General features: G+C 46.4%; 1 protein-coding gene across 1 annotated transcript in view; it reads left to right on the top strand.

Annotated features, from left to right (window-relative positions):
- The window catches only part of SKOR2 (SKI family transcriptional corepressor 2), a 75,352-nt gene that overhangs the window by 25,637 nt on the left and 25,717 nt on the right, over nt 1-23,998 (top strand). The window contains exons 2-4 of the mRNA XM_078677257.1: nt 236-2,031; nt 3,183-3,246; nt 4,784-4,858. Of these exons, the coding sequence (XP_078533383.1) occupies nt 236-2,031; nt 3,183-3,246; nt 4,784-4,858 (1,935 nt within the window). The remainder of the gene's footprint in view (nt 1-235; nt 2,032-3,182; nt 3,247-4,783; nt 4,859-23,998) is intronic.

Raw genomic sequence — 23,998 nt, 5'->3', positions numbered from 1 at the left:
GATGCAAGCAGCGGGGTGGCTCCCGTGCACTGTTTACATTAAAAAAGCACTATCAGACCCCCACACTCCCGGGCCCTGGTGCCACTGCACCTGCTGCACCGTGGATAGCTGCGCCCCTGCGCTGTGACGGGGGAGGGAGTCCCGGGTACCATTAACACGCAGTGACTGTATTTCTGCCTTGATCCGCTGCGCTGGGTCCAGCCTCTCACCAGCGTCCTTGTGTTTTCTCTTCCAGCGCACCGAGGGTGGACGACACGACGCTGCTCCACGGGACCCGCCGCCGCTGCCATGGCCTCCAGCCCCCTCACGGGCACCACTGACATCCTGCTGGCCTCCCCGCCGGGCACCTACCCCTCCGAGCCGGCACCGCGGGGCGGCGCCATGAAGCCCAACCAGGTCAGCCAGGTGGTGCTGTACGGCATCCCCATCGTGTCGCTGGTGATCGACGGGCAGGAGCGCCTGTGCCTGGCGCAGATCTCCAACACCCTGCTGAAGAACTACAGCTACAACGAGATCCACAACCGGCGGGTGGCGCTGGGCATCACCTGCGTGCAGTGCACGCCCGTGCAGCTGGAGATCCTGCGGCGCGCGGGGGCCATGCCCATCTCCTCCCGGCGCTGCGGCATGATCACCAAGCGCGAGGCCGAGCGCCTCTGCAAGTCCTTCCTGGGCGAGAACCGGCCGCCCAAGCTGCCCGACAACTTCGCCTTCGACGTGTCGCACGAGTGCGCCTGGGGCTGCCGGGGCAGCTTCATCCCCGCCCGCTACAACAGCTCCCGCGCCAAGTGCATCAAGTGCACCTACTGCAGCATGTACTTCTCGCCCAACAAGTTCATCTTCCACTCGCACCGCACGCCCGAGGCCAAGTACACGCAGCCCGACGCCGCCAACTTCAACTCGTGGCGCCGCCACCTGAAGCTGACCGACCGGACGCCGCCCGACGAGATGGTCTTCGCCTGGGAGGACGTCAAGGCCATGTTCAACGGCGGCAGCCGCAAGAGGGCGCTGACGCACGGCCACTGCTCCGCCTCGCTCAGCGCGCTCAAGGCCGGGGCGGCCGCCCTGCCGCCCCACCTGCTGGGGCCCGAGCTGGCGCACAAGAGGCCGCGCTTCCAAGAAGACGACGACGAGCTGGACGGGGCCCCGGCGCTGCCCAGCAAGCCCCCGCGCAGCTACCCCGTCATCCCGGTGCCCAGCAAGGGCTTCGGGGTGCTGCAAAAGTTCCCGGCCAGCTCGCTCTTCCCCAGCCCCTACAGCTTCCCGGCCTTCGGGCTGTGCCAGAAGAAGGACGACGGGGACCCCGCGGGGGCGCAGAAGGGCGCGGGACTGTCGGGGCTCTTCTGGCCGGGGCGCAAGGACGCTTTCTACCCGCCCTTCTGCATGTTCTGGCCTCCCAGGACGCCGGGGGGCATCCCGGTACCCACCTACCTGCAGCCCCAGCCCGGCGCCCTCACCTCCCTGGCGGAGAGCCCCAGCCTCCGCCAAGCCTTCCTGGACCTGTCCGAGCAGAGCGAAGGCAGCGCCGTCAGCAACCCCCGGGACGGCCTCTTCGAAGCCGAGGGCTCCCCGGACCTGCCCGCCTTCCCCACTCGCAAGCCCAGCTACCACTCGGCCTTCAGGCCGGTGGGCAAGGACGCCGAGAGCCTGGCCAAGCTGCACGGGCCCTCCCTGGAAGAGTACGGGGCCGAGCGGCAGCCGCCCTCCCCCGGCACCAGCTGCAGCTACCAGAGCGACAGCGCCGACTCGGACGACGAGGAGCAGGAGGTGGACGTGGAAAGCCACCGGCTGCCGGGCGAGGAGGACGGGGCGCCGCCCTACCTGCAGAGCCGGGGGCTGGGGGAGCAGGACGAGGACCGGGGGGCGCTGGAGGGACACCGGAAGGAGGCCCCCCGCCTCCCCAGCAGAGCCCCCGAGAGCGAGGCGGCCGAGCAGAGCGACCCCCTCCTCGCCCCCCGGAAGGACTCACAGGACGAGCCCCCCAAAGACTGCAGCCCCCTGCGCACCCCGCCGGAGGAACCCGGCTACAAAGAAGTAAATACCCCCTGAAGCCACCCCGGCTCATTATTTCTATTATTTAAATTCCGCTCCGAGTTGAATGCTTGCATGTGCCTAATAAGATGGATAATGGGGGCCGCTGGGCATGGAACGTTCAATGTGTTAATTCGTACAAATGGGGCCGCGCGAGGGGGGCACATGTGCGGGGTGGTTTCAGCCAGAAGAGCGCATCCCTCCCTCGTCCCTTCAGGGTTAGAGGTTGTGCTGCTGGAATATAACACGGGGGCCGTATCAGGATGGCCTTTTCTGGCGCTGCCCAGAGGAGCGCCAGTTTTATGCGCCTGCAGGGGGAAAGTTAATTCAGTGAACCCGATATTTCTGTGGCTTAGTGCCTTATTTTCAGATGATACAGCTCGGACTCAGTGGCACGGTTTGCATCTTCCTGTTTCTAAACTGTGCTGTCGGAAAATAACGCATTAACTCTGACATATCGTTAGGCGCCTCGGGCGCATTAAACAGGCGCCCCGAGCTGCGCCCGCAAAGTTCATCGTGCCAGAACCAGGATGTACACATTAATGCCAAGTGTCCCTGTTTAAGATGCAGGCGACCTTATTTTTTTTATTTATTTAGCCCCCAATGTAAAACATGTAGCAACTTTTCTTTTACATCGGCCCCATTAGATATACGAAAAGTGAGCAAATATTTCTATATTCTCCACTCGTTTTTATTGAGTCGAAGGATTCATCCCTGGGGGGAAAGCCTAAAACAGATACGAAATGCCAACATTATCAGCTAAAAAAGTGGAAATCGCTCTCACAAACTGACATAGTTGACATATTAGTAACATATCGATTTAGACATTTCAAAGGTGACGAGAAAATAATATCTTTCGTACCAGAGTTGGCATTGCACTGAAATGTGATATTTTGTTTTAGGGAGTAGGACACAAGTAGGCTGAAAAACACGTAAGATTTAGCAACGCGGTGGGCGAGGCTAGGGGAGGAAAATCTAAACACCAGTTTAAAACTTCGCCTAGTAACTCGTTTTTAATAACGAATGTAAAGGTGTAGTCAGAAGTACAGTAGCCACATTGCATGCCTGTATTACGGAAGACCACATGTCGTAATGCATGACTACTAATGTAGGGGCCACCATGTCATTCAATGTTAGTCACTTCTCTTTCACAGCATCAGAAATCTAAGGAGGACAGCCATGTAATCCCGCCAGCGAAAGAAGACAGCTCGTTTCCTGGTAAGCCGCGGGGCTAACCCCCATAATACTGACAAATACAACTCTAGGGGAAGTGAGGGTTGGGGTGGATCAACACAAATAACAAACGTAAACAGTGTTGATGATTTATACGTTGGAGCGAAAGAGTGGTGTGTTACAGATCGGCACGGAATTATTGACTGGAACGAAATAAATTGTTTCTATTTCAATAAATACGAATTGCATCTTCGAACATAATCGTTGAATCCCTCATAATGTCATAGTCAGAAACACAAGCCCATTTTAAATCGCGCATCCCAGTAAAAATCTGGTGGTGTCGGAGAGAAATGAGAAGATTGATTATAGGCAGGAGGGGTACAGAGAGGTAAAATCAGGGAGGGTGTTGAACGGGAAAGGGTGGATGAGGTAGAGGTGCTTGAAATACTTTTAGGCCTTGTTTTAAACGAACTCAAAGGCGTCGGTTCGAAATCTGGTTGACTGAGCACCCCTAGAGCCACTTCATGGAAATCAGGAGTGGCTCCTTAGAAATGGGGGTGTTAAGAGCCTTTATACGGGTCCGGATGCTTCAAAATAATACTACAACACAGTGCAGCAAGTTTACCGCCTCCTGCAGATATTCATTTATAACCTACAGGGATGGTTTATATGTAAGCAGATGCGACTCATCCTTTCAGCTTTCAGAGGCAGATACAAATCAGATGCTATTTTACTTTAATAATGCACAGTTAATGCACGTCTGCTGTTCAGATGTCGCATAACACCAATAATGCACCTGTTTTGTCTTTTTAAAAAGTTAGTTACAAACACTGCCTTATGTAAGCACAGCGGTGGTAGTCTGTGGTAACTCCTAGAGCAGCTGGCACCCTTTTAGAATGAGAGCAGGGTGTGTGATGGCGTGGGGTAGGTGGTGGGGGCTAAGGCACTGGTAGAGAGATCAGAGGTGACAGTCCTCAATTACTGTGATAATAAGGGTGTTACCGCACAGATTCTCTGATAAGCTTTCGGAAATGCATTTTTAGACTGCTTTCTAAGTAGACATTTTTTGTCTACATTTCTGTGTATTTGAACTAGCATTCACACACCTCCTTATATTTGTTTATAGATGCACGTATGTATATGTATTCATATGGACACACATGTATGAATGCACATACATATACAAATATCAGAATGTGTCTGCATTATCTATCTATTTATCTATCTATCTATCTATCTATCTATCTATCTATCTATCTATCATCTATCTATCTATCTATCTATTATATTTCTTTATAGATGCACGTATGTGTATGTATTCATACCGACACACATGTATGAATGCACATACATTAACAAATATCAGAATGTGTGTGCATTATCTATCTATCTATCTATCTATCTATCTATCTATCTATCTATCTATCTATCTATCTATCTATCTATCTATCTATCTATCTATCAATCCATCTATCAATCCGTCTGTCCGTCCTTCCGTCCGCTTGTCTGTATTATATATGTGTCAATGTATAAATGGTTCATGTGCATTAAAACATGTGGTTTTTATTTGCCATCATTACAGAAAAAAGCAAAGACAATCACTTCTTCATCACAGACACCGACCACCTGACAGGGGAGTTCTGGCGCGAGATGACAGGTAAATCCATAAAAGGCACCTTACATTCTCTAATCACAAACCTAATATTTAGAGCAAAAGCAACTGTAGGGAAAAAAAGCAATCCCACGCAGCGATAACCAAGAAGAAAAGAAACGGGGGGGCGCGTGGGCATTAATAGCAACAGTATTATTAATTGCCCAGGATTCAGCAGCAAGAGTCCCAGAAATATATCAGGTGGCAAAATGAAAGTGGCTGAAAATGCATAAAATGGTAATAATTGAAATGTTCTCTCTGAAAACTTCCATTAGGCGGGATCAGCGCTTATTGCTTTTAATATCTGTCAGAAAGACATTAAAGGTGTTTTATGACATCTATGCCAACATTTATATTATCTGCGTGATAATGATCTCCGCACAAAATGTAATATACATTTACAAAAATTACATTATACAAATTAAATGAAACCACCTTCCGCTGATTGCAGAATGTCTCCGAGGGCTTTGGGCAGACGTGCTTAGAAGCTGTGATGCTGAGATGTCTATTGCCGTCTTAAGGAGAGGGGCTTTTTTGTTTCTTGGGAGGGAAGGGAATCTAATTTCCCATTTATGTAATGCAAACTGCCTTGGCTTTGACTATTCACGGTTAATTGGCTGTCAAACGAGGTTGTTATCCTCGGGCAATGTCTGCAAATTTGCCTGTCAAAGGAGACTGAGCGCGCGGGGCAGAGAGAGACCGGGGTCTGTGAGAGGGGGGGAGAGGAGAGGCAGAGAGAGAGCCTCAGTCTGGGTGAGGCGGGGAGAGCAGGGGCTGAGGCAGAGAGAGCGAGAGAGCCTCGGTCTGTGTGAGGTGGGGACAGCAGGGGTTAGGGCAGAGAGAGAGCCTCAGTCTGTGTGAGGTGGGGACAGCAGGGGTTAGGGCAGAGAGAGAGCCTCAGTCTGGGTGAGGCGGGGAGAGCAGGGGCTGAGGCAGAGAGAGCGAGAGAGCCTCGGTCTGTGTGAGGTGGGGACAGCAGGGGTTAGGGCAGAGAGAGAGCCTCAGTCTGTGTGAGGTGGGGAGAGCAGGGGTTAGGGCAGAGAGAGAGCCTCAGTCTGTGTGAGGCGGGGAGAGCAGGGGTTAGGGCAGAGAGAGAGCCTCGGTCTGTGTGAGGTGGGGAGAGCAGGGGTTAGGGCAGAGAGAGAGCCTCGGTCTGTGTGAGGCGGGGAGAGCAGGGGTTAGGGCAGAGAGAGAGCCTCAGTCTGTGTGAGGCGGGGAGAGCAGGGGTTAGGGCAGAGAGAGAGCCTCAGTCTGTGTGAGGCGGGGAGAGCAGGGGTTAGGGCAGAGAGAGAGCCTCGGTCTGTGTGAGGTGGGGAGAGCAGGGGTTAGGGCAGAGAGAGAGCCTCAGTCTGTGTGAGGCGGGGAGAGCAGGGGTTAGGGCAGAGAGAGAGCCTCAGTCTGTGTGAGGCGGGGAGAGCAGGGGTTAGGGCAGAGAGAGAGCCTCAGTCTGGGTGAGGCGGGGAGAGCAGGGGCTGAGGCAGAGAGAGCGAGAGAGCCTCGGTCTGTGTGAGGTGGGGACAGCAGGGGTTAGGGCAGAGAGAGAGCCTCAGTCTGTGTGAGGTGGGGACAGCAGGGGTTAGGGCAGAGAGAGAGCCTCAGTCTGTGTGAGGTGGGGAGAGCAGGGGTTAGGGCAGAGAGAGAGCCTCAGTCTGTGTGAGGCGGGGAGAGCAGGGGTTAGGGCAGAGAGAGAGCCTCGGTCTGTGTGAGGTGGGGACAGCAGGGGTTAGGGCAGAGAGAGAGCCTCAGTCTGTGTGAGGCGGGGAGAGCAGGGGTTAGGGCAGAGAGAGAGCCTCAGTCTGTGTGAGGTGGGGACAGCAGGGGTTAGGGCAGAGAGAGAGCCTCAGTCTGTGTGAGGCGGGGAGAGCAGGGGTTAGGGCAGAGAGAGAGCCTCAGTCTGTGTGAGGTGGGGAGAGCAGGGGCTGAGGCAGAGAGAGTGAGAGAGCCTCGGTCTGTGTGAGGTGGGGAGAGCAGGGGTTAGGGCAGAGAGAGAGCCTCAGTCTGTGTGAGGCGGGGAGAGCAGGGGTTAGGGCAGAGAGAGAGCCTCAGTCTGTGTGAGGCGGGGAGAGCAGGGGTTAGGGCAGAGAGAGAGCCTCAGTCTGTGTGAGGTGGGGAGAGCAGGGGTTAGGGCAGAGAGAGAGCCTCAGTCTGTGTGAGGTGGGGAGAGCAGGGGTTAGGGCAGAGAGAGAGCCTCAGTCTGTGTGAGGCGGGGAGAGCAGGCGCTAAGGCAGAGAGAGAGCCTCAGTCTGTGTGAGGCGGGGAGAGCAGGGGTTAGGGCAGAGAGAGAGCCTCAGTCTCTGTGAGGTGGGGAGAGCAGGGGTTAGGGCAGAGAGAGAGCCTCAGTCTGTGTGAGATGGGGAGAGCAGGGGTTAGGGCAGAGAGAGAGCCTCAGTCTCTGTGAGGTGGGGAGAGCAGGAGCTGAGGCAGAGGGAGCTGCAGTCTGTGTGAGGTGGGGAGAGCAGGGGCTGAGGCAGAGAGATCATTGGTCTGTGTGAGGTGGGGAGAGCAGGGGCTGAGGCAGAGAGAGCGAGAGAGCCTCGGTCTGTGTGAGGTGGGGACAGCAGGGGTTAGGGCAGAGAGAGAGCCTCAGTCTGTGTGAGGTGGGGAGAGCAGGGGTTAGGGCAGAGAGAGAGCCTCAGTCTGTGTGAGGTGGGGAGAGCAGGGGTTAGGGCAGAGAGAGCCTCAGTCTGTGTGAGGCGGGGAGAGCAGGGGTTAGGGCAGAGAGAGAGCCTCAGTCTGTGTGAGGTGGGGAGAGCAGGGGTTAGGGCAGAGAGAGAGCCTCAGTCTGTGTGAGGCGGGGAGAGCAGGGGTTAGGGCAGAGAGAGAGCCTCAGTCTGTGTGAGGCGGGGAGAGCAGGGGTTAGGGCAGAGAGAGAGCCTCAGTCTGTGTGAGGCGGGGAGAACAGGGGCTGAGGCAGAGAGAGCGAGAGAGCCTCGGTCTGTGTGAGGTGGGGACAGCAGGGGTTAGGGCAGAGAGAGAGCCTCAGTCTGTGTGAGGTGGGGAGAGCAGGGGCTGAGGCAGAGAGATCATTGGTCTGTGTGAGGTGGGGAGAGCAGGGGCTGAGGCAGAGAGAGCGAGAGAGCCTCGGTCTGTGTGAGGTGGGGACAGCAGGGGTTAGGGCAGAGAGAGAGCCTCAGTCTGTGTGAGGTGGGGAGAGCAGGGGTTAGGGCAGAGAGAGAGCCTCAGTCTGTGTGAGGCGGGGAGAGCAGGGGTTAGGGCAGAGAGAGAGCCTCAGTCTGTGTGAGGTGGGGAGAGCAGGGGTTAGGGCAGAGAGAGAGCCTCAGTCTGTGTGAGGCGGGGAGAGCAGGGGTTAGGGCAGAGAGAGAGCCTCAGTCTGTGTGAGGCGGGGAGAGCAGGGGCTAAGGCAGAGAGCGCCTCGATCTGTGTGAGGTGAGGAGAGCAGGAAGTAAGCAGAGAGAGCCTCGGTCTTTGTGAGGTGGGGAGAGCAGGGGTTAGGGCAGAGAGCGCCTCGGTCTGTGTGAGGCGGGGAGAGCAGGGAGTGAGCAGAGAGAGCCTCTGTCTCTGTGAGGTGGAAGAGAGCAGGGGCCGAGGCAGAGCGAGAGAGCCTCGGTCTGTGTGAGGTGGGTAGAGCAGGGGTTGAGGCAGAGAGAGCCTCGGTCTGTGTGAGGTGGGGATGAAGGAAGAGCTGTACAAGGGCTGTGGCACAGCGAGCCTTGTCTGGCGTGAGGAGGGAGAGAGCAGGCGCTGAGACAGAGCCAGTTTTTGTGAGGCATAGAGAAGACGGCGAGGCAGAGACAGTCTTTGTGAGGCATAGAGCAGTGCTGAGACTGAGGTAGCCTTTTTTTACGTGTGTGAGTTGAGCTGTGTTAGGTAAGTGGGCGGAGAAGCGACTTTATCTTATCACCATGTCCTTAAAGTGAAGTCTAGTGGTTACATTTGTTTTTGAGTTCAGAAGACGAGGCTATATCATAAACGTCTTGTAGTGGCGTAAAAACAAAAATGGTGAAAATCTCTATACAATTCTTTTCTAAATATCCTCACACTCTCCACACAGTACTTATCTGCAGGAGCAGCAAAGAAGGCTGAGTGTTGGGGTCTAGAGGCTTTATCTAGTCAGAATTCAAAAGTTCTGTATTCATTGAAGGAGCTGCTGGAGTAGTGTGCAAGAAAGACGAAAGATTAATGCATAATGCTAGCCTCCGTGTCTTTAATAAAATCCCAGCTTCGTTTCTCATGTAATTCAAAATGGTACAAACCAGTGCTTAATTTGAGCCAGTTGATTCCGCTGCTCAGCACCAGCACTTAACTGTCATCACTGGCACTTCTGACAGCTGTCACACGGGGAGCTGCTTGTAATATTTAGGGATGAGCAGAACAACTGTTAATTTTTAATTCAATGTACAATACAAACAACTAATTCCTGCCGCTCAAGTCATTTTTATAGTTTTGGGGGCGTCAACTAGTCTGAATTGTCAACCTTAAACATAGGTACTGCCTTTGGGAGCGATGGCACGGGCAGGTTGGTGGTGCAAGCTGCAGTGGCCTCCTGATGAAGGCTCTGACACTTCCTTTTTTTTTTTTTACAAACTAAGCACTATTACAAACTGTAGTTGCACCAGTAGATAACTGATTTTACACTAATTCTGTTGTTTACACTAAAAGATTCCAAGGCAATGCACTGGTTCCAATTCAAAACTTGAAATGCAGGTCTGTGTTTGAAACAAAATCAGGCCTGAGCACATACATATTGGAAACAGTGAATAATCAGTTTGTTTAATTTTTTATAAAGGGTCCTTCATGGATTAGCACGTGTTAACCTCACCACGATTTAACTAAAATAATTTGTTAAGTATGGTTCTCATTGAGAACCACTGTTTCCAGGTCATAAAGGAGTTTTAGGCGGCTCTGGAAGGGCTCTCAGAGAGCCTGCCAGTGGGGTGCTGGTCCCCTGAGGTGATGGAGAGCAGAGAATGATGGGAAGTGGGGGAGGGGAGGCACAGAGGGCAGTGGGGTTTGGTAGCAGGAAATCAGGTATTATATTTTTATATTTGGAAAGGGAGTAAGAACGGGTGTTGTGGGTGGGCGGCAGGACACCAGCCTGTTATTTGTTGATTTGGGAGTGGGATGATGATAAACACAGGTGTTGGTGAGGGCGTGTGGTAGGGTACCAGATGTAGCAGGGAGCAGGTCACTGAGGTGAGGCCATGCTTTGTATGGCTATCCAGGAGTGCTCTACCCCTCCTTAGCTACTGAAAGCAGGAAGATGATTGGGGGTTGCCAAACATAACATAAAAATATAGATTCGTAATGATAACTAACCAGGGAGCTTTTCATCTCGGGGTTCTGAGTGACATCATAGACCTCTAAAGCTTCCTTCTCACCCTCTTTTTTGGTATCACTTATAACCAGGCTTGGGCATGAAATTCCGCTCTGCTCGTGGAGTCTGCAGGGTTTTTCCCACTCTGCGCTCTGCTTAGAGCATGGAGTTCCCAAAAACTCAGCAGAGCGGAGTTTTTTCCTTGCTCGTGTTTACCAAGGCTAAGTTGGCGAGCATGAGCGAGGAAAATCTTACTCCAGAACACCTCGCAGCGAGATTTCTCAACATGAGTGGTCGCTACTGCATGCATTGAGAAACTGTCCGTTCACATTGAGATATCTGCCACTCGAGTAGAACGAATCGAGTAAACATCTACTCAAGCTGCAGAAAGAAGCAGCGCCTCTTGCGCTGCACGTGATACAATTCGCCCTGATTTGTTCCGCACAGCGGAACTCTGCAAACTCCGCCCAGGCCTCCTTAGAACCTGTTGGAAAAAACATCCCTGTTGTTTAGTCACTTGTCCATAAGTCTATATGCCTCTATGATTTCCAAAGGGAATCTTCGGCATGAAGACAAGTTTTTAAAACCCTGTTATTCACAGCTCTGACATCAGACTGGTAGCCTCTACTGATGTACGTTCAATGAATGAATGGAGCTTCTGTGACAGGCAGAGCATACAGAAAGGGTCCAAAGTGGAGCGAGAGCCAGCCACAAACACCATAGATGAGCAGAGGGTGAGATAATAAACACTGGCAAAGAGCAACAGAATAGTTACTTGCGAACGTGAGAAACAGCTGCTGAGTTACAGATGTTGTCCACACCACAGCTAGACCAGTGTTGTAATTGAAGTTCTGATATGATGTGTTCTTCCAGACTGCGTCCATGCTAGTTTGTGGGTGTTCGCCAACTTATGGAGGAACAATTCCAAACCTGCCTTGCAACCTTTTACAGGGGTAGGATTCTTCCCAGGCCTAAATCTGTAAACTTGTTAAGTGCATATAATTATGCTCTTAAGTTGCAGAGAGGCACAGTCCAAGGTAATTTTTACGCCTGGCCACAGAATACTTTAGTTGCCTATCAGACACTTTCTTTTCAAACATTTCAAATATGCCTAGAGTGGTCTTTAGCTCTGCCCTAGCAGAGTGTTTCCAATACCTTATGCTTTTGGGGTTTTGCTGTATAATTCCACTATATATGGAGTGTTTGCACTGAAATGCACGAGGCACTACTTTCAATCTAAATAGTTCACTCAAACACCGCCCATTCAATTCTTTGTGGTGGACATGCATTCTATACAAAAAGCAACCCTTTTTTGTATTACTTTTCAGTGTTGCAGTGTTATGGTTGCACTTATCTGAAAAAGCTCAAAGAGTGCTCATGCCCAGCGCTGAAGGTTTTCATTGAGCTTGCCCTGGTGATTAGCTTTTCTTCTCTTAGGGTGCATGTCTTCTTCACCAGCCTCTAGGCATTTGATGAAGTAGTATGGATCTGCATATACGGTGCTTTTGGGTCATTGATTGTTGTCTGCAGATAATGAGCATGAACAGAAAACAGACAGTGATCACAGTGACCATGCAGTGATTGGTGTCTCATATTGTATGGGTCTGGTTGTGGAGTGGTTTCATGCCACTGGTTTATGCTAGGAGTTAAAAAGCCTGAAGAGGAGACAGACGTTGATGACAAACGGATGCCTCGTGAAACAGCATACGTTCAAGCATAGGGTTGTGATTAATATTTGTAGTAAATAGATGGTTCTCTTGCACATGCTCTCTTGATGCATTCACTTCTGTTTGTAGCTCAGTAAAGTAAAATCCAAACAGAAATTCTGTATTAGTGAGCATGCAGTACTCAGCTGCAGTTGCTGCATGAGTCCACTAGGGACTGCGTTTACTGCGTTTACTGCGTTTACTGCCACGGATTGTGACAAAAGTGAATGTGCATTAACTTGACACATTGCAGAAGGAGGCCTCAGGACAAAGCATTCCCACAAAACAGATTGAAATTATATTGAAATGCTCAGGGCTGCTCATATCTAGTGCTTGAGGTCTTCTAAGCAGGCACTGGTGAACAGAGATGATCCCCCATGGGGCAAAACTTTGCTTCGTCTAAGGCCAAGGGTCGCAGAGGAAGTGCCAGGAGTAGCAGAGAGCAAGCTAGAGGTCACAGCTGCAACCCCTGACTACTCCCAAATGACATCCATGTTCTCCCCTGAAACTGCAGTAATACTTTCTTCTGCTATGCATGCTCCAATCATGAGGATAGTTGGTTGCTTGGAGCATATTATTTGAGCCTTTCTGATGTTTACTATCTCTCATCTAAACCGATGGTAACGAGCATCTCCATGGTACAGACACTACCCACTCCTAACAGCGCATGCTCTGAAGTCTGATGGTCAAGGGCTGCTCGTATCTAATGCGTAATGTCTGAGCATGCACTGGCAATTAGTGTTTCTCCTCTGAGTTTTTTATGAAATGTAGGGGTGGGCGTAACATGCGTAACTCTGTATAGCGTAACCACGTGAAATTATAGAGGAATTACATCAGAAGAGCAATTCTGGGTTTATCAATATCTTTTGGTGCAAAACTTTCCCCTTGCATCTAAATGAAGTAGAACACAAATAGCAAGCGTAAGCAGATGCTCGTACTCGCTAAATGTGTTCTTGGGGTAGAATTTTCACCCAACTTACACCTGACATTTAGTTCTATTTCCTTACTGCCAAATGCGCTCTTGAATCCAAAGTGGGCGCGAGGATGCATTTTGTGCAAAGAAATAGCCCTAAATGCAGTAGAACATCAAAAGAGAGTGCAAGCGATAGGATTCTGTCCCCCAATATACGCTAGGAGTAATCGCATCATTATCGGTAATTGTGTGTCAAAGAGTAACGCAGAATTACCAACATTGCTCCGACTTCTCCGGTGTAACTGAAATTCCACCGAGGCCCAGTAAAATGTTTGTTCTGCTCTGCGTGCTCTGATAGAGTGCTCTGTTGCTTTTCTGGCTAGGTCGGAGTTGCATGGGTTGCATATTTTAAGCAGAGGCCAATGATTAGCAGCTTTCCTCTGATGTGATGATGAGTTGTTTCCATTGCACATACTGTATTTCTATACTTACTCCTGTCTTTAACATGAGAGAGTAGAGGAACATAGCAACAAAAATGTGCTGTCAGCAAACAAACGCTGAATAGTGTCTACTATAAAGACAAATCTGTTCACAATGACAAGGCACCCCTGACAATGTGCCGATGAGTGCCGGCGTACTGGAGAAGCAGGTTGGATGTGTTTCACACTGGATGCATAACATTGAGCATGTGCACATTAGTGCCACGCTCAAAAAGGCACTTTTGATACACAGTAATCACGGTTTAGTGAGCAGAGTCTTTTCTTTGAGCAGTTGTACTTAACAGTGTCTGTTCTTTGAGCAGTAAAGATTTGTTTCTTTTTGCTTCTTCACACGCCCCTTTCCTGGTCTGGCCTGACAGCGCAGCGGTCGCTAAACAATTATGTGAGCATCACTAGAGGGGGGCTTTGGCTCCACCCACATGTTGGAAGCCAGAAGTATATGTTTTGATTGGTCAAAAGTTGTGTGCTTCCACCCAAAAAAAGTGCTTGATCCCCACGAAGCTGTGATCATTTTGTTCATTTATCCAGCTGGCCGTTCTTGAACTTTCATGGGCACACGCATGACATTGTGAAGCTGCAAAAGTGTCTTAGGTAACTGGATACATTGTAGTGTTTGTCTTTCTCTGGCAGCAGCACAGATGGAGGGAGAGCAGTCTTTAAATTCCATGCATTTTTAAGTCTGGCTTGACAGTGCAACTCTCCCCTGATTTCTTAACCCCTTCTGTGCGGGGGTAATTCCCTTCCTGGGCGGGGGGGGGGGGCACGCGCAGCGCCCCGGTCCTCATGACGAGGTCAGCTCGTCATGAGGCACAGTGCTCGTGTGCTCATGATGAGCTGAACTCGTCATGACCACACCCGTTTCCGTGGAACGCTCAGCACAGCAGGAGAGTTATCCCCGCATGCGAGCGTTCCACAGCTGAGCACCGGAGCACCGTGCCTCATGACGAACTCAGCTCGTCATGAGCATGGACGAGGTTAACCAACATTAATATGATTCTGCAGTTCTTAGTTTCCACACAAAAACACATTCATTCCGATTTACTTGTAATGCTTCACTTTTCCATACGACATTGCTTTAAAACCGATCTGTCGGTATTGCCCATGCTGATTAAGTTTGGCATGAGCAGAGTTTCTGTCATGAGCATCAAGAACAAACATATGCATTAGTAAAGCCTATAGATTATGTTTTCTATTGGTGAAAGTGTTTGAATATTTATGGATAGGTTTGTGTGTGTTCCTACAGGGCTTTATTGGGGAGGAGGGGTGCAACTCTGAATGTAATGGTTATGTGGATAAATGTGACTGATTGTGGGAGGATGAACCAGTGAGAGGCAGGTGCATGCATTAATGAATGAATAGGTGAATGCCTGGGTGAATGAACAGCAGCAGAAGTGGAAACCTGTCTCCTGTTTCAAACATGATTGTAGCCACCCATGGGCCCACCCATCAACGCATTCATCCACACTCACCATTCATCCATTGAAAACACCCATTAGTGTTCACGTCCATGTATGCAGTCACTCATGTATCCACCCCTGCACTGACCCATTTGTATATGCATTCAGTCATCTATGGATTCATTCACTAAGTCACCATCCAACCATTCCTCTGTCTTTGATTCAGTTTCCCATTCACCCAATCAGCAACACGTAGGACCACACAAACAAATTCAGCAGCTATTGCTATACTTTTTTTTTTAAACATGCTGACATAATGTCACAATGATAGAGTTTTATAGAGAAAATGGACACTCAGTCACATGTTAAATTTCAACATACAGAATGTTTCAGGCAGCATCATGATGCGAGGAATAGGGTCTCTAAAAGCATGCATGTCTTGAGGCCTGCCATGCCTGAGAAATGTTCTCCGTTAAATAGTGCCCGAGTTTAATCTGGGTCATGCTGTCCTGGTGCCATTAGCCTTGACTTACTTCCAATCTGTGGAGTATGTGGGTAGCTGGAAAGAGATGTGATGAGAACATACACTGCCGCAACTACTGTGCTAAGTGTTTTTTGTATAGCAAATTGTTCAGCATTTTACTTGTCTCTTGGTGCTGTGTTCATTTCAGTGTGTTGTCTGCTAGTTGCATTTTATCCCAGTGAAAGAGGCTTCATCAGGAGAGTGGGTCTTGAGTTTTGAAGTGTGATGTGTTTGTCATGTGTGTCGGTTGCACTCTATGTGCCAATATCTCCAGTTCCAGTGTGTGGCTCTCACTTTCAGCACCGCGTGATAAGTCAGTCTGCAGTTTACGAGTGCTGGTGATGTTTTACCAGTGTGTGCCATATCTGCATTCTTTGTATTAATGCCACTGTATTTTGTGTAGTATTGTCTTAGTGTTTGTGTCACCTCGGTTGCCATTGTTGCTGTGTTCCTGGTGCTTGAGGCTTGGGTCTTTTCTGCCTTGTTGCCAGTGTGGTGTGTGAGGCTTCTCTCCTCTGGCACAGTGTGCCCTTTCCAAGTGTTGGTGGGTTTTCACTTGAGACACAAGTGTCTTCCCGAGCTCAGTGTCTGTGCAATGTGTGTCACTCACCTTTACTGGCTTAGTGTACGTTTGGGTGCAGTCTCCATATCCTTGCATTGTTGGTGTGTTCCCAGTGTCAGTGTAGGCATCTACTCTTTGTCACTGTACTTTCTGAGACTTGTTTTCCTGCCATTGTAGTCCTCGCCCCAATGATTTGTTTTTTTGCTCTTTGGATGCCCTAGACTGTTATTTAAGAAAGTTGTATTCACTAATCGCCCTTGTGCCTTCATTTGGTTCATTTTGCTGTACAATAAACTGTTGTTGGATTACAGCTTTTATATCACAAAGCATAGACTACATAGGCTTTCATAACAAGGCAATGAGAATTCTGGCTAACAGACTCAAGGAAATGGAAGGTCAAATATGTGTTGCTGTACTAGAAACTTAGAAAAACTGAGAGTTGTAAATAGTGAAGAGCATTCCAGCTGACTGAGATATTCCCATCAGACCACCCCTTTGGCGGAATTTCATCATGTGGGATATTTGTAAATATATCCAAACAGCCGCCCAACCCATCAGAAGATGGTGCGGGTATGGATGTAGTGTCGAAATCTCTAGCCAAGCTGTTACTCAAGAATGGTCATCAAGGTGTGTGGTGCAGTGCTGTGGTGAAAAGTTAAAATCAACTACTTAGACAAAAAATATATATTTAATGGAAAATGTCTAAGTGTTAAACATAAAAACACGCCTGGTAGGTGGTAGTGGTTGACCACCTGCACAGCGCCATAGTGTAGTTATCAATCCACTACCAGGCGTGTTTTTAGTTTCTAGTACAGCAACACATATTTGACCTTCCATTTCCTTGTGTCTGTTAGTCTGTGTATAGGGAAATGAAATGGTAGGTCGTTAAATATATTCCCTTGACCCTTCCCAAATTCTGTTTTTTGAATGAGAATTCTGGCCCTTTGCCAGAAACATCTTTCACACAATATTGTGCTGCCTATGCCTCTTAAGTTCACCATTTACAATGCAAACTTCATCTTCTGACATCTTTTCATAACACTCTGCTTTAAGGATACATCTTAACCTTGGTAATGCAGTGTTTTCAGGAAAGGAGCTCTGCTCCCAGCTTCCATTGTCCAGTAGCTCAAGAGGTTGCTTCATTATTGCATTGTCTTTCAAAGACTGCTGGGGGAAACACAAACAAATAAATCCAACCAGTACCAAACACTTCTCCTTACAAACAGTCAGACCCAGTCGCCTTGCCATTGCTTGATCTTTTATTTTCTAAAAGGTTTGAAGCAGCTAGCTTATTGTCTTTCTTGATAGTTGATCAATGTAAGGGGAACAATGTTTATTTGGACACATACATGAAGAAAGTCTATGCTTGATGTAGCATGTACTATTAGAATGAGAAGGGGTCCCTGGTGGCAGCAGGGTTGATATTGAAAATGATATTCCCATGTGTTATAAAATAACTCAAATAATGCCCCTCAAGTAATTTGAAAGTGTTATTCCTTATATGACCTTAGCTCCCTCTTTAAAACCTTTCCTCATCTGTATTAATCTGATAGGAAAGCGAGTAAAGAATGGGTGTCCATTGTAACTGCAGGAGAGTTGGATTCATGTCATGGTTTCAGGATAATCGATGACTCCATAAATTAGAACAATTTCAATTATTCGGATTTAAAATGTATTTTAAGAGGATATCCTTAAACTCTTGCATGGATCCGACTCTGTGTCTATTAGCAACATGCCCGGAGTCGGAAGTGGGATCTGGGAAAAGGCAGAGGGGCAGGTATCTGCCTCAGATGCCTCCTAGCATTATTGCTGGGATTGATGACTCAGATACATCTCATTCCATCATGAGAGCTCTCTGGGATCGGATCCTGCACTACAGGAGGCGGGGACCGCTTCCATTCAACCATTCCTGCCCCACATGACACGAGTGTCGCTCTTTCAGTGTGACATCTTTTGTAATTTAATATAGAAAAAAGTGCGGAGCATAAAAGTAAAAATACATTCTTAATTTTTGTGTAGAAACATAATTGAATGGAAATTAATTGCAAAGCCTCAATCCAAAAAGATCTTGAATTGTAAGCTAGAGCAATACCAAACAATGTACGCCCTCATGTGGGCAGGCAGTGCTTTACGTGGGCTGGGTCCCTCTGGATCTCAGACTTGTTAGTAATTGAAACTGACATTGAATTGCGTCCCTATTGGACCCCTATTCATGTCCTAAATTTTACTGGTAAAAACGCTGATCGATTTCTGACCAATGAATGTAAAAACTTTATGCTAATCCATGTCGGCATTGTATTTCCAGTTTATATTTTACATAATCTTGCATTCCCTAAGAGTGTTAGCTATTTCCAGGATGTTGCGTATCTATATTTTTTACATTTGGCGTCAGTGCTTAATTTGAGCCAGAGGTTTCTGGTGCTGGGCACCAGCACTTAATCATGAACACAGCGCTTTTTATGAGCACCAGTTAAGGACACATTCATTTATGGTAGGCACGGGGGAGATTAAGTGAATTACAAGCTGTAAGTGATCTGCCCAGATTTCCAGGATGTTCAGCTGCCGACGAGATTCGAACCTGTTTTCCCAGCTCTGAGTCCAGCAGTTCTGGCCATTATGCCACATCTTCTCTCCACTTTCATGGTTAGTAGTTGGTTCTGTTTTAGGCGGTGCTAACAGGAGAAATGGGCTGGTGCAAGCTGCCTTCTGACGAGAGCCCCAGCACTTTTTTCTTTTAATTAACCACTGTGTGGCATATTACTGTTGTACAGTGCATACTTTGGACTGATGCACCTCCAGGTGTTTATAACGGGCCATGACTGACAGGTCTGTAGTGGAGGATGAAGGCAGTGTAGGTTTCCCACAGTGCCTGTTAGTGGGTCAGAAAGGGGGTCAGACTAAATTGTCATACAATTAGTAGCCTCTCTGCAGAGCAAACAGAGCAATGGTCACAACTGCCTGTTGCAATTGTGATTTTGTGCAAATGTGTGTAACGGAGGTGCCCAGCTGTCAAACTATTGACAAGGTGAAAGTAAAGAAAACTGTAGTAGGGTGTGTTGTATGTTTGGGGTGGTGAAGTGAAAGAGATGCAAAGAAGTGCATCCAAAAGGTAGTTAAAAGAGGGTGCGGAAGAGGAAAGAGATGTAGTGTAAGAAATGTAGATGGACGCGATATGGAGAGAAAAATGGCGTTCATGTTAAACAAAGAGAGAACGTAACAGGAGTGATTGAGGCACTCTGAAGACAATTAACCATTCCACAGGCCTAGATAATGCTTAATTAACAGTCTCACCATTTCAGAATTGAAACATCTTCAATACTAATTATTTACAAGAAAATCATTGTTATTACTTATTTATCTAATACAATTAAACATTGACAAATTCAATATTCCTTGCTGGCTTTAAGCACATGTCAGTAGCTGTGTGACGCAATAACAGAAAGCTCAGTCGGGTTGTACACTATGGCATTCAAATCAAAGAAATGTAGGTTACATGTTTAAGCCATGTCCTTAATTACATAGGCTATGCCCCTTTTAGAGGATGCCCCCACACTCTTTTTCATCCCACCTAATGCCCTGGACCTGGGTGTTTTTTCAAAAGCCACAGAGAGCAGAATAAACATTTGCAACCCCCCTAAAGAATGTTTTATTGAATTTAGAAAATATCCCTGCAGAAAAGTGCCAAGTAAGTCTGCCTTTTCAATTCAAACTCTCATTTGTTCACGTCAGCAGTGACATTTTAGTCCCCCAGTGGGCCCTGCTAGGTCTGAGTGGGAGGCAGACTAGGAGAACACCAACTGTGTGCCCCAGACTACTGCTACGAGTAGCACTTCACACAGGACAAGAGAATTGTTTACACCAGCGGTAGCCCATAACCTCAACATCCTTGTGACCCATCCTCAGCGATTTCAGCAAACCCATAAATCAGAAATAATGTAATTCAATGCCCAAAGTATTTTCTGAAAATATTTGCTTCTTGATACAGATGTCAGTGTAGCTGACTCATGAATTCCAACAGTAAGACAAGGTTAGCTTTATAATATTTTTTAGAACATATTTTATTGATTTTTCTTTTTTCTTTTCCATTTTTAAGTACATATGTGGTATTAAAAACAACTGTGTGAGAAAAAAGCTTGAAGGTGATCATCATATAGTCACCCATCATTCAATTTGGCTAGTGATGTCTATGGCAAGGCTTTTGCTATGGCGTTGTATACTTTGAATCCTCAATGATCAGTATTGGTTGGCAGTAAAGCTGTTATCCTAAGTGCATTCCATGAACTGTAATGATGCATGCTTTTTGATAGGAGCATTAATTTCACGTAAACACATTTAAGTCAAAATATATTTTTCTTTATGTTTTCATAGCAATTATGTTAGTAAAATGTATATTTCAGAACACTCTAATGAGTTGTAACAATCTAGGCATCTTCACAGCTTTATGGTTTACATAAATGTAAATCTTTTAACAATAATTCTTTCTTTTATTCATTTTTGTAATTTATGTATGTTATATAAAAAAGGTAGATGAAACCAACAAGTTTTATTGTCACAAGACACGCTCTTAAATTTCTTGATCATAAATCAGGCTGACATCGTGAGGATGGGCCAAACCCAGAATCTATGGATGTTTTAGTGTGTTAAAATAAGTCTGTACTGAGATAGTGTTAAACTTTAATCACAGAACTTGCATACATTTACTAAACAAAATTTTGAATTGTGGTCAGGGCTTGTAGCTGCCTGTCTATTATTGCAAGCAATCAAGCCTTATCTCATTACCCTTTACATGAGATCCCGCTTCGGTGTTTTGAAGAAATAACTATCCTTTTATCTGCTAAAATTGTTAAAGAATTGTCTTTGCATGTCCCCTTCATTTGGCCAACTCATTTGATTCATTGATTTCATGGTTTTGCAAAGTTAACCCCTTGGCCGCGGCGGTAATTCCGCCACGGCGCTAGGGGGCAGGGGGGCCGCGCGGTGCCGCCATGCTCGTGACGGAACCACTCCATCATGAGCCGCGGAGGCGCTGTGCTTGTGACAGAATGGTTCCGTCACAGCCCCGCCCGCTCAATAGAACGCACCGCGCAGGCACGGCGGCCGGGCCGTGACGGAACCATTCCGTCACCAGCACAGCCCCACCGTGGCTCGTGACAGAATGGTTCCATCACGAGCGCTCAAGGGGTTAATAAAAGTCTGTACTTACTTGATCACGAGAGGCTAATTGTGGAAACACCAAACTTTTTATGGTGCAATCGGTGTTACCATGGTAAGAGATCACAAGCCCATATGCTTTGATGATCTCAAATCATATCAGTTCATTCATCCCATATGACATTGAATGCTGAATTCCCTGGAGATGTTAAATCAATTGTATCCTTATGCATATTGTGAGTGCAAAGTTCAATACCTATCTCAGCATAACATCACTGTAGGGATAGAGTCAGACCCTAGGATGTAGGGATGTACCAAATGCTCATTAGTTTGGGAAATTGCTATCCTATCTGTCCTTTTACTTAAAATATCACCAACGCCGCATGTACAGTACAATATTGAGTGGAGAACATTTAGAAGCATAAAAAAGTAATGACTGAAGGATTGGACATAAAAACAGTCCTTTGGGAGGAGGCCACGCAGAAATGAATATTTGAAGTTTATATGAAAGGCGGGATTAGAGCCAATACCTAAAGGAAGATTAAACCATAAAGCAGGATACCTAAATTTGATGAAAGTTAGGTGTCATATTTAAAGCTGTATGGAACAATTGATCAAATACAGAGAATTTAGAGGGCAAGGGATGCAAAAAGCACATTAGCTGCATGTCAGTGTGAGGATATTAAAGGTGTCATCTAGCAAGATTATAGTGTTAATTCTCTTTAGAAAATCATGCCATCCCCATTGATATAGATGCAGGGTCTCATTGGGATTATAAAACTATTGGGACAGAAGTCACAGGATAGCCCATATAAAATATTAAAATTTTATGAAAGTAACCAATGCAAGATCACAAGTGTGTGTGGTGGTGGAGGTCAGAGTGATCGTTTGTCTTTTGAGACTGATAGCAATTGAGCTGTGGTATTTGGCAAACTCTGTACCTTTAACATGAGTTTCAAGGACATTACAGTGCTCCCATTTATTGATTTTAAAATCTAGGACATTACTGAGCTTGAGCTTTCAGAAATGACAGCATCAATCTGTAACTCAAGAGAAAGAGAGCTGTCAAGTTTGCAAGCTTTATAATTTCATATTTAAAATTATGATTCTCTTATATATATTACTATAGGATGATTCAACCTCCATCTGAGGATATTAAAAGGGACCCACATTTCCATATGCTGTACCTAACATTTGCTTCATTTTGATCACAAGAAATTATGATTGTAATGTTGTTGGCTCCATATAAGCCCCTCCCCCATTTTGTTAATGATATTACAAGTGTTGACTACTCTCCATTTTTGCACTTTTAGCCTCTAAATGTGTACATTTAAGTATTTTTCATTTATTTCATTATGTGTAATATTTTGAGCAACAATGTTTCATATTATGGCAAGTATACATTATGGTAAACAGGACTATAGATAGATTGAGCGGAGTTACAACAAATAAAAAGGTTTTACTGTAAAGTGTTACACAAACTGTTGTCTAAAAGGCAATAGTAAGCATACATCATTATACTGCACGCCAGGAGAATAGCTACAATAAATCAACTGGAGAAAGGCTGGGTATTCCCTAGGGAGACTGTAATTCAGATGTGACATTTTAAGTATTGCCAGAAGTTATAATAGAGTGTTTTTCGCCCTCAAATACTACTTTTTCGGAGGACTGGTTTTATCTCTCTAGGTCCACTTGATGAATCTGGCCGTAATTGGATCAAAATCACCAATTACTGTATCGGATATGTGCCATTAAATGAAAAAGATAAACATGCAAATATAAAATTAAAGAAACACTTTTTTATTCTAAAATTGTCCTCATGTGTTTTTACAGGTTCCCATAAGTCATAACCACATTCAACAGATTGAAAAAACGTAGTATCCCTGATGTATGTGTGTTTCACTTGCATGTTTAAGCCAGTTCCCTAAATACTTAAACAGCAGGAATTTTCTAGAAGAAAGAAAAAAAGATATTAAAGTCAAAATATTAAAGAAATTTGGAAAATCAACTGTCTGATTAGGAATCTTAAGTATTAACTGGACATAAACAGGACTGTCCAATTCGTCCAATAGTCCGAGCTGGTTTTTTTTAGCAATAATAACTTCATACATAACTCAGTTAGCTAGGATATCTTCATTTTATGATGTTGACACTCCAACAAACAAGATCTTGCTGACAATTCATATTTATAATAATGATAGAGAATAGTGAGAGCAAATTGCCTGGCTCCTGCATTCTTTTGGATTGCACTTATTTTAGGACTAAAATGTAACTCCGTTGAAATTTTTGTGTTAGCTGTCGAGTGAAATTGCCTGTAGTTAAAACAGTTTTAACAAGACTTATAGTAGGTTTTATCCAGGTGGTTGACTGAGGTGATGTTCAACATTATATTTTATATGAAATGTTTTTTTAAGTAATCTATTGGGATTGCTTTTTAAATTTAATGTAATATATTGTCTTTTTTTATGAAACTGAAATTAAGGTATTCAAGAAATCATAAAAGATTATGAGCATCTGTGATTGTAGGAGGTAATGACTGGATTCAATCCCATACCTCTCTGACATCTATATGAGAGGTGAAGGGTAAAAAGATTGTTTTAAAGGGCTAGATCAATAATGGAATCCAGATCATAGGAGCAGCCTCTACTTACTCGGTGCTTTCTATTTATTCAGGCTGGTGTTGATTTAATATAATCCTCAAAGGGGAGATAAAGCTTATTACAACACAAATCTATACAAATTGTTTTAAAATAACAGTCTTTGAAAATTCAGAATGTGATCAGTATTGAGCATCTGTAATAAATGCAATTTATTTTACTTTTTTCCATCAAATTTTGGTCGGCCTTGATCTAAATTAGAGTTGAGATCTTTCTTGAACCTACCCCACCTATCCACCACCCACGGTCCAATACTTTTGTTTTTGAGTAAAAGCATTACAAGCTGGAAGGGATGTCTCAAAGATTATGTAAATGCAGACATTAGGTAGGCAGCTAGAAGAGACATCTCTGAGGGCATACAAATGTGGAATTTGGTAGACTAGTACTGCAAACTCAAGACAGACTTTCCAATTTCCACACTACCCTGCAATATTCCTACTCCAGTGTTCTTACACCGCGGGC

The sequence above is a fragment of the Lissotriton helveticus genome, chromosome 2_1 (assembly GCF_964261635.1).
Source record: "Lissotriton helveticus chromosome 2_1, aLisHel1.1, whole genome shotgun sequence".
In the NCBI taxonomy this organism is placed as follows: Eukaryota; Metazoa; Chordata; class Amphibia; order Caudata; family Salamandridae; genus Lissotriton; species Lissotriton helveticus.
The sequence above is the reverse complement of the archived record's forward strand: the minus strand, read 5'-3'. Positions and strand labels throughout refer to the sequence as shown.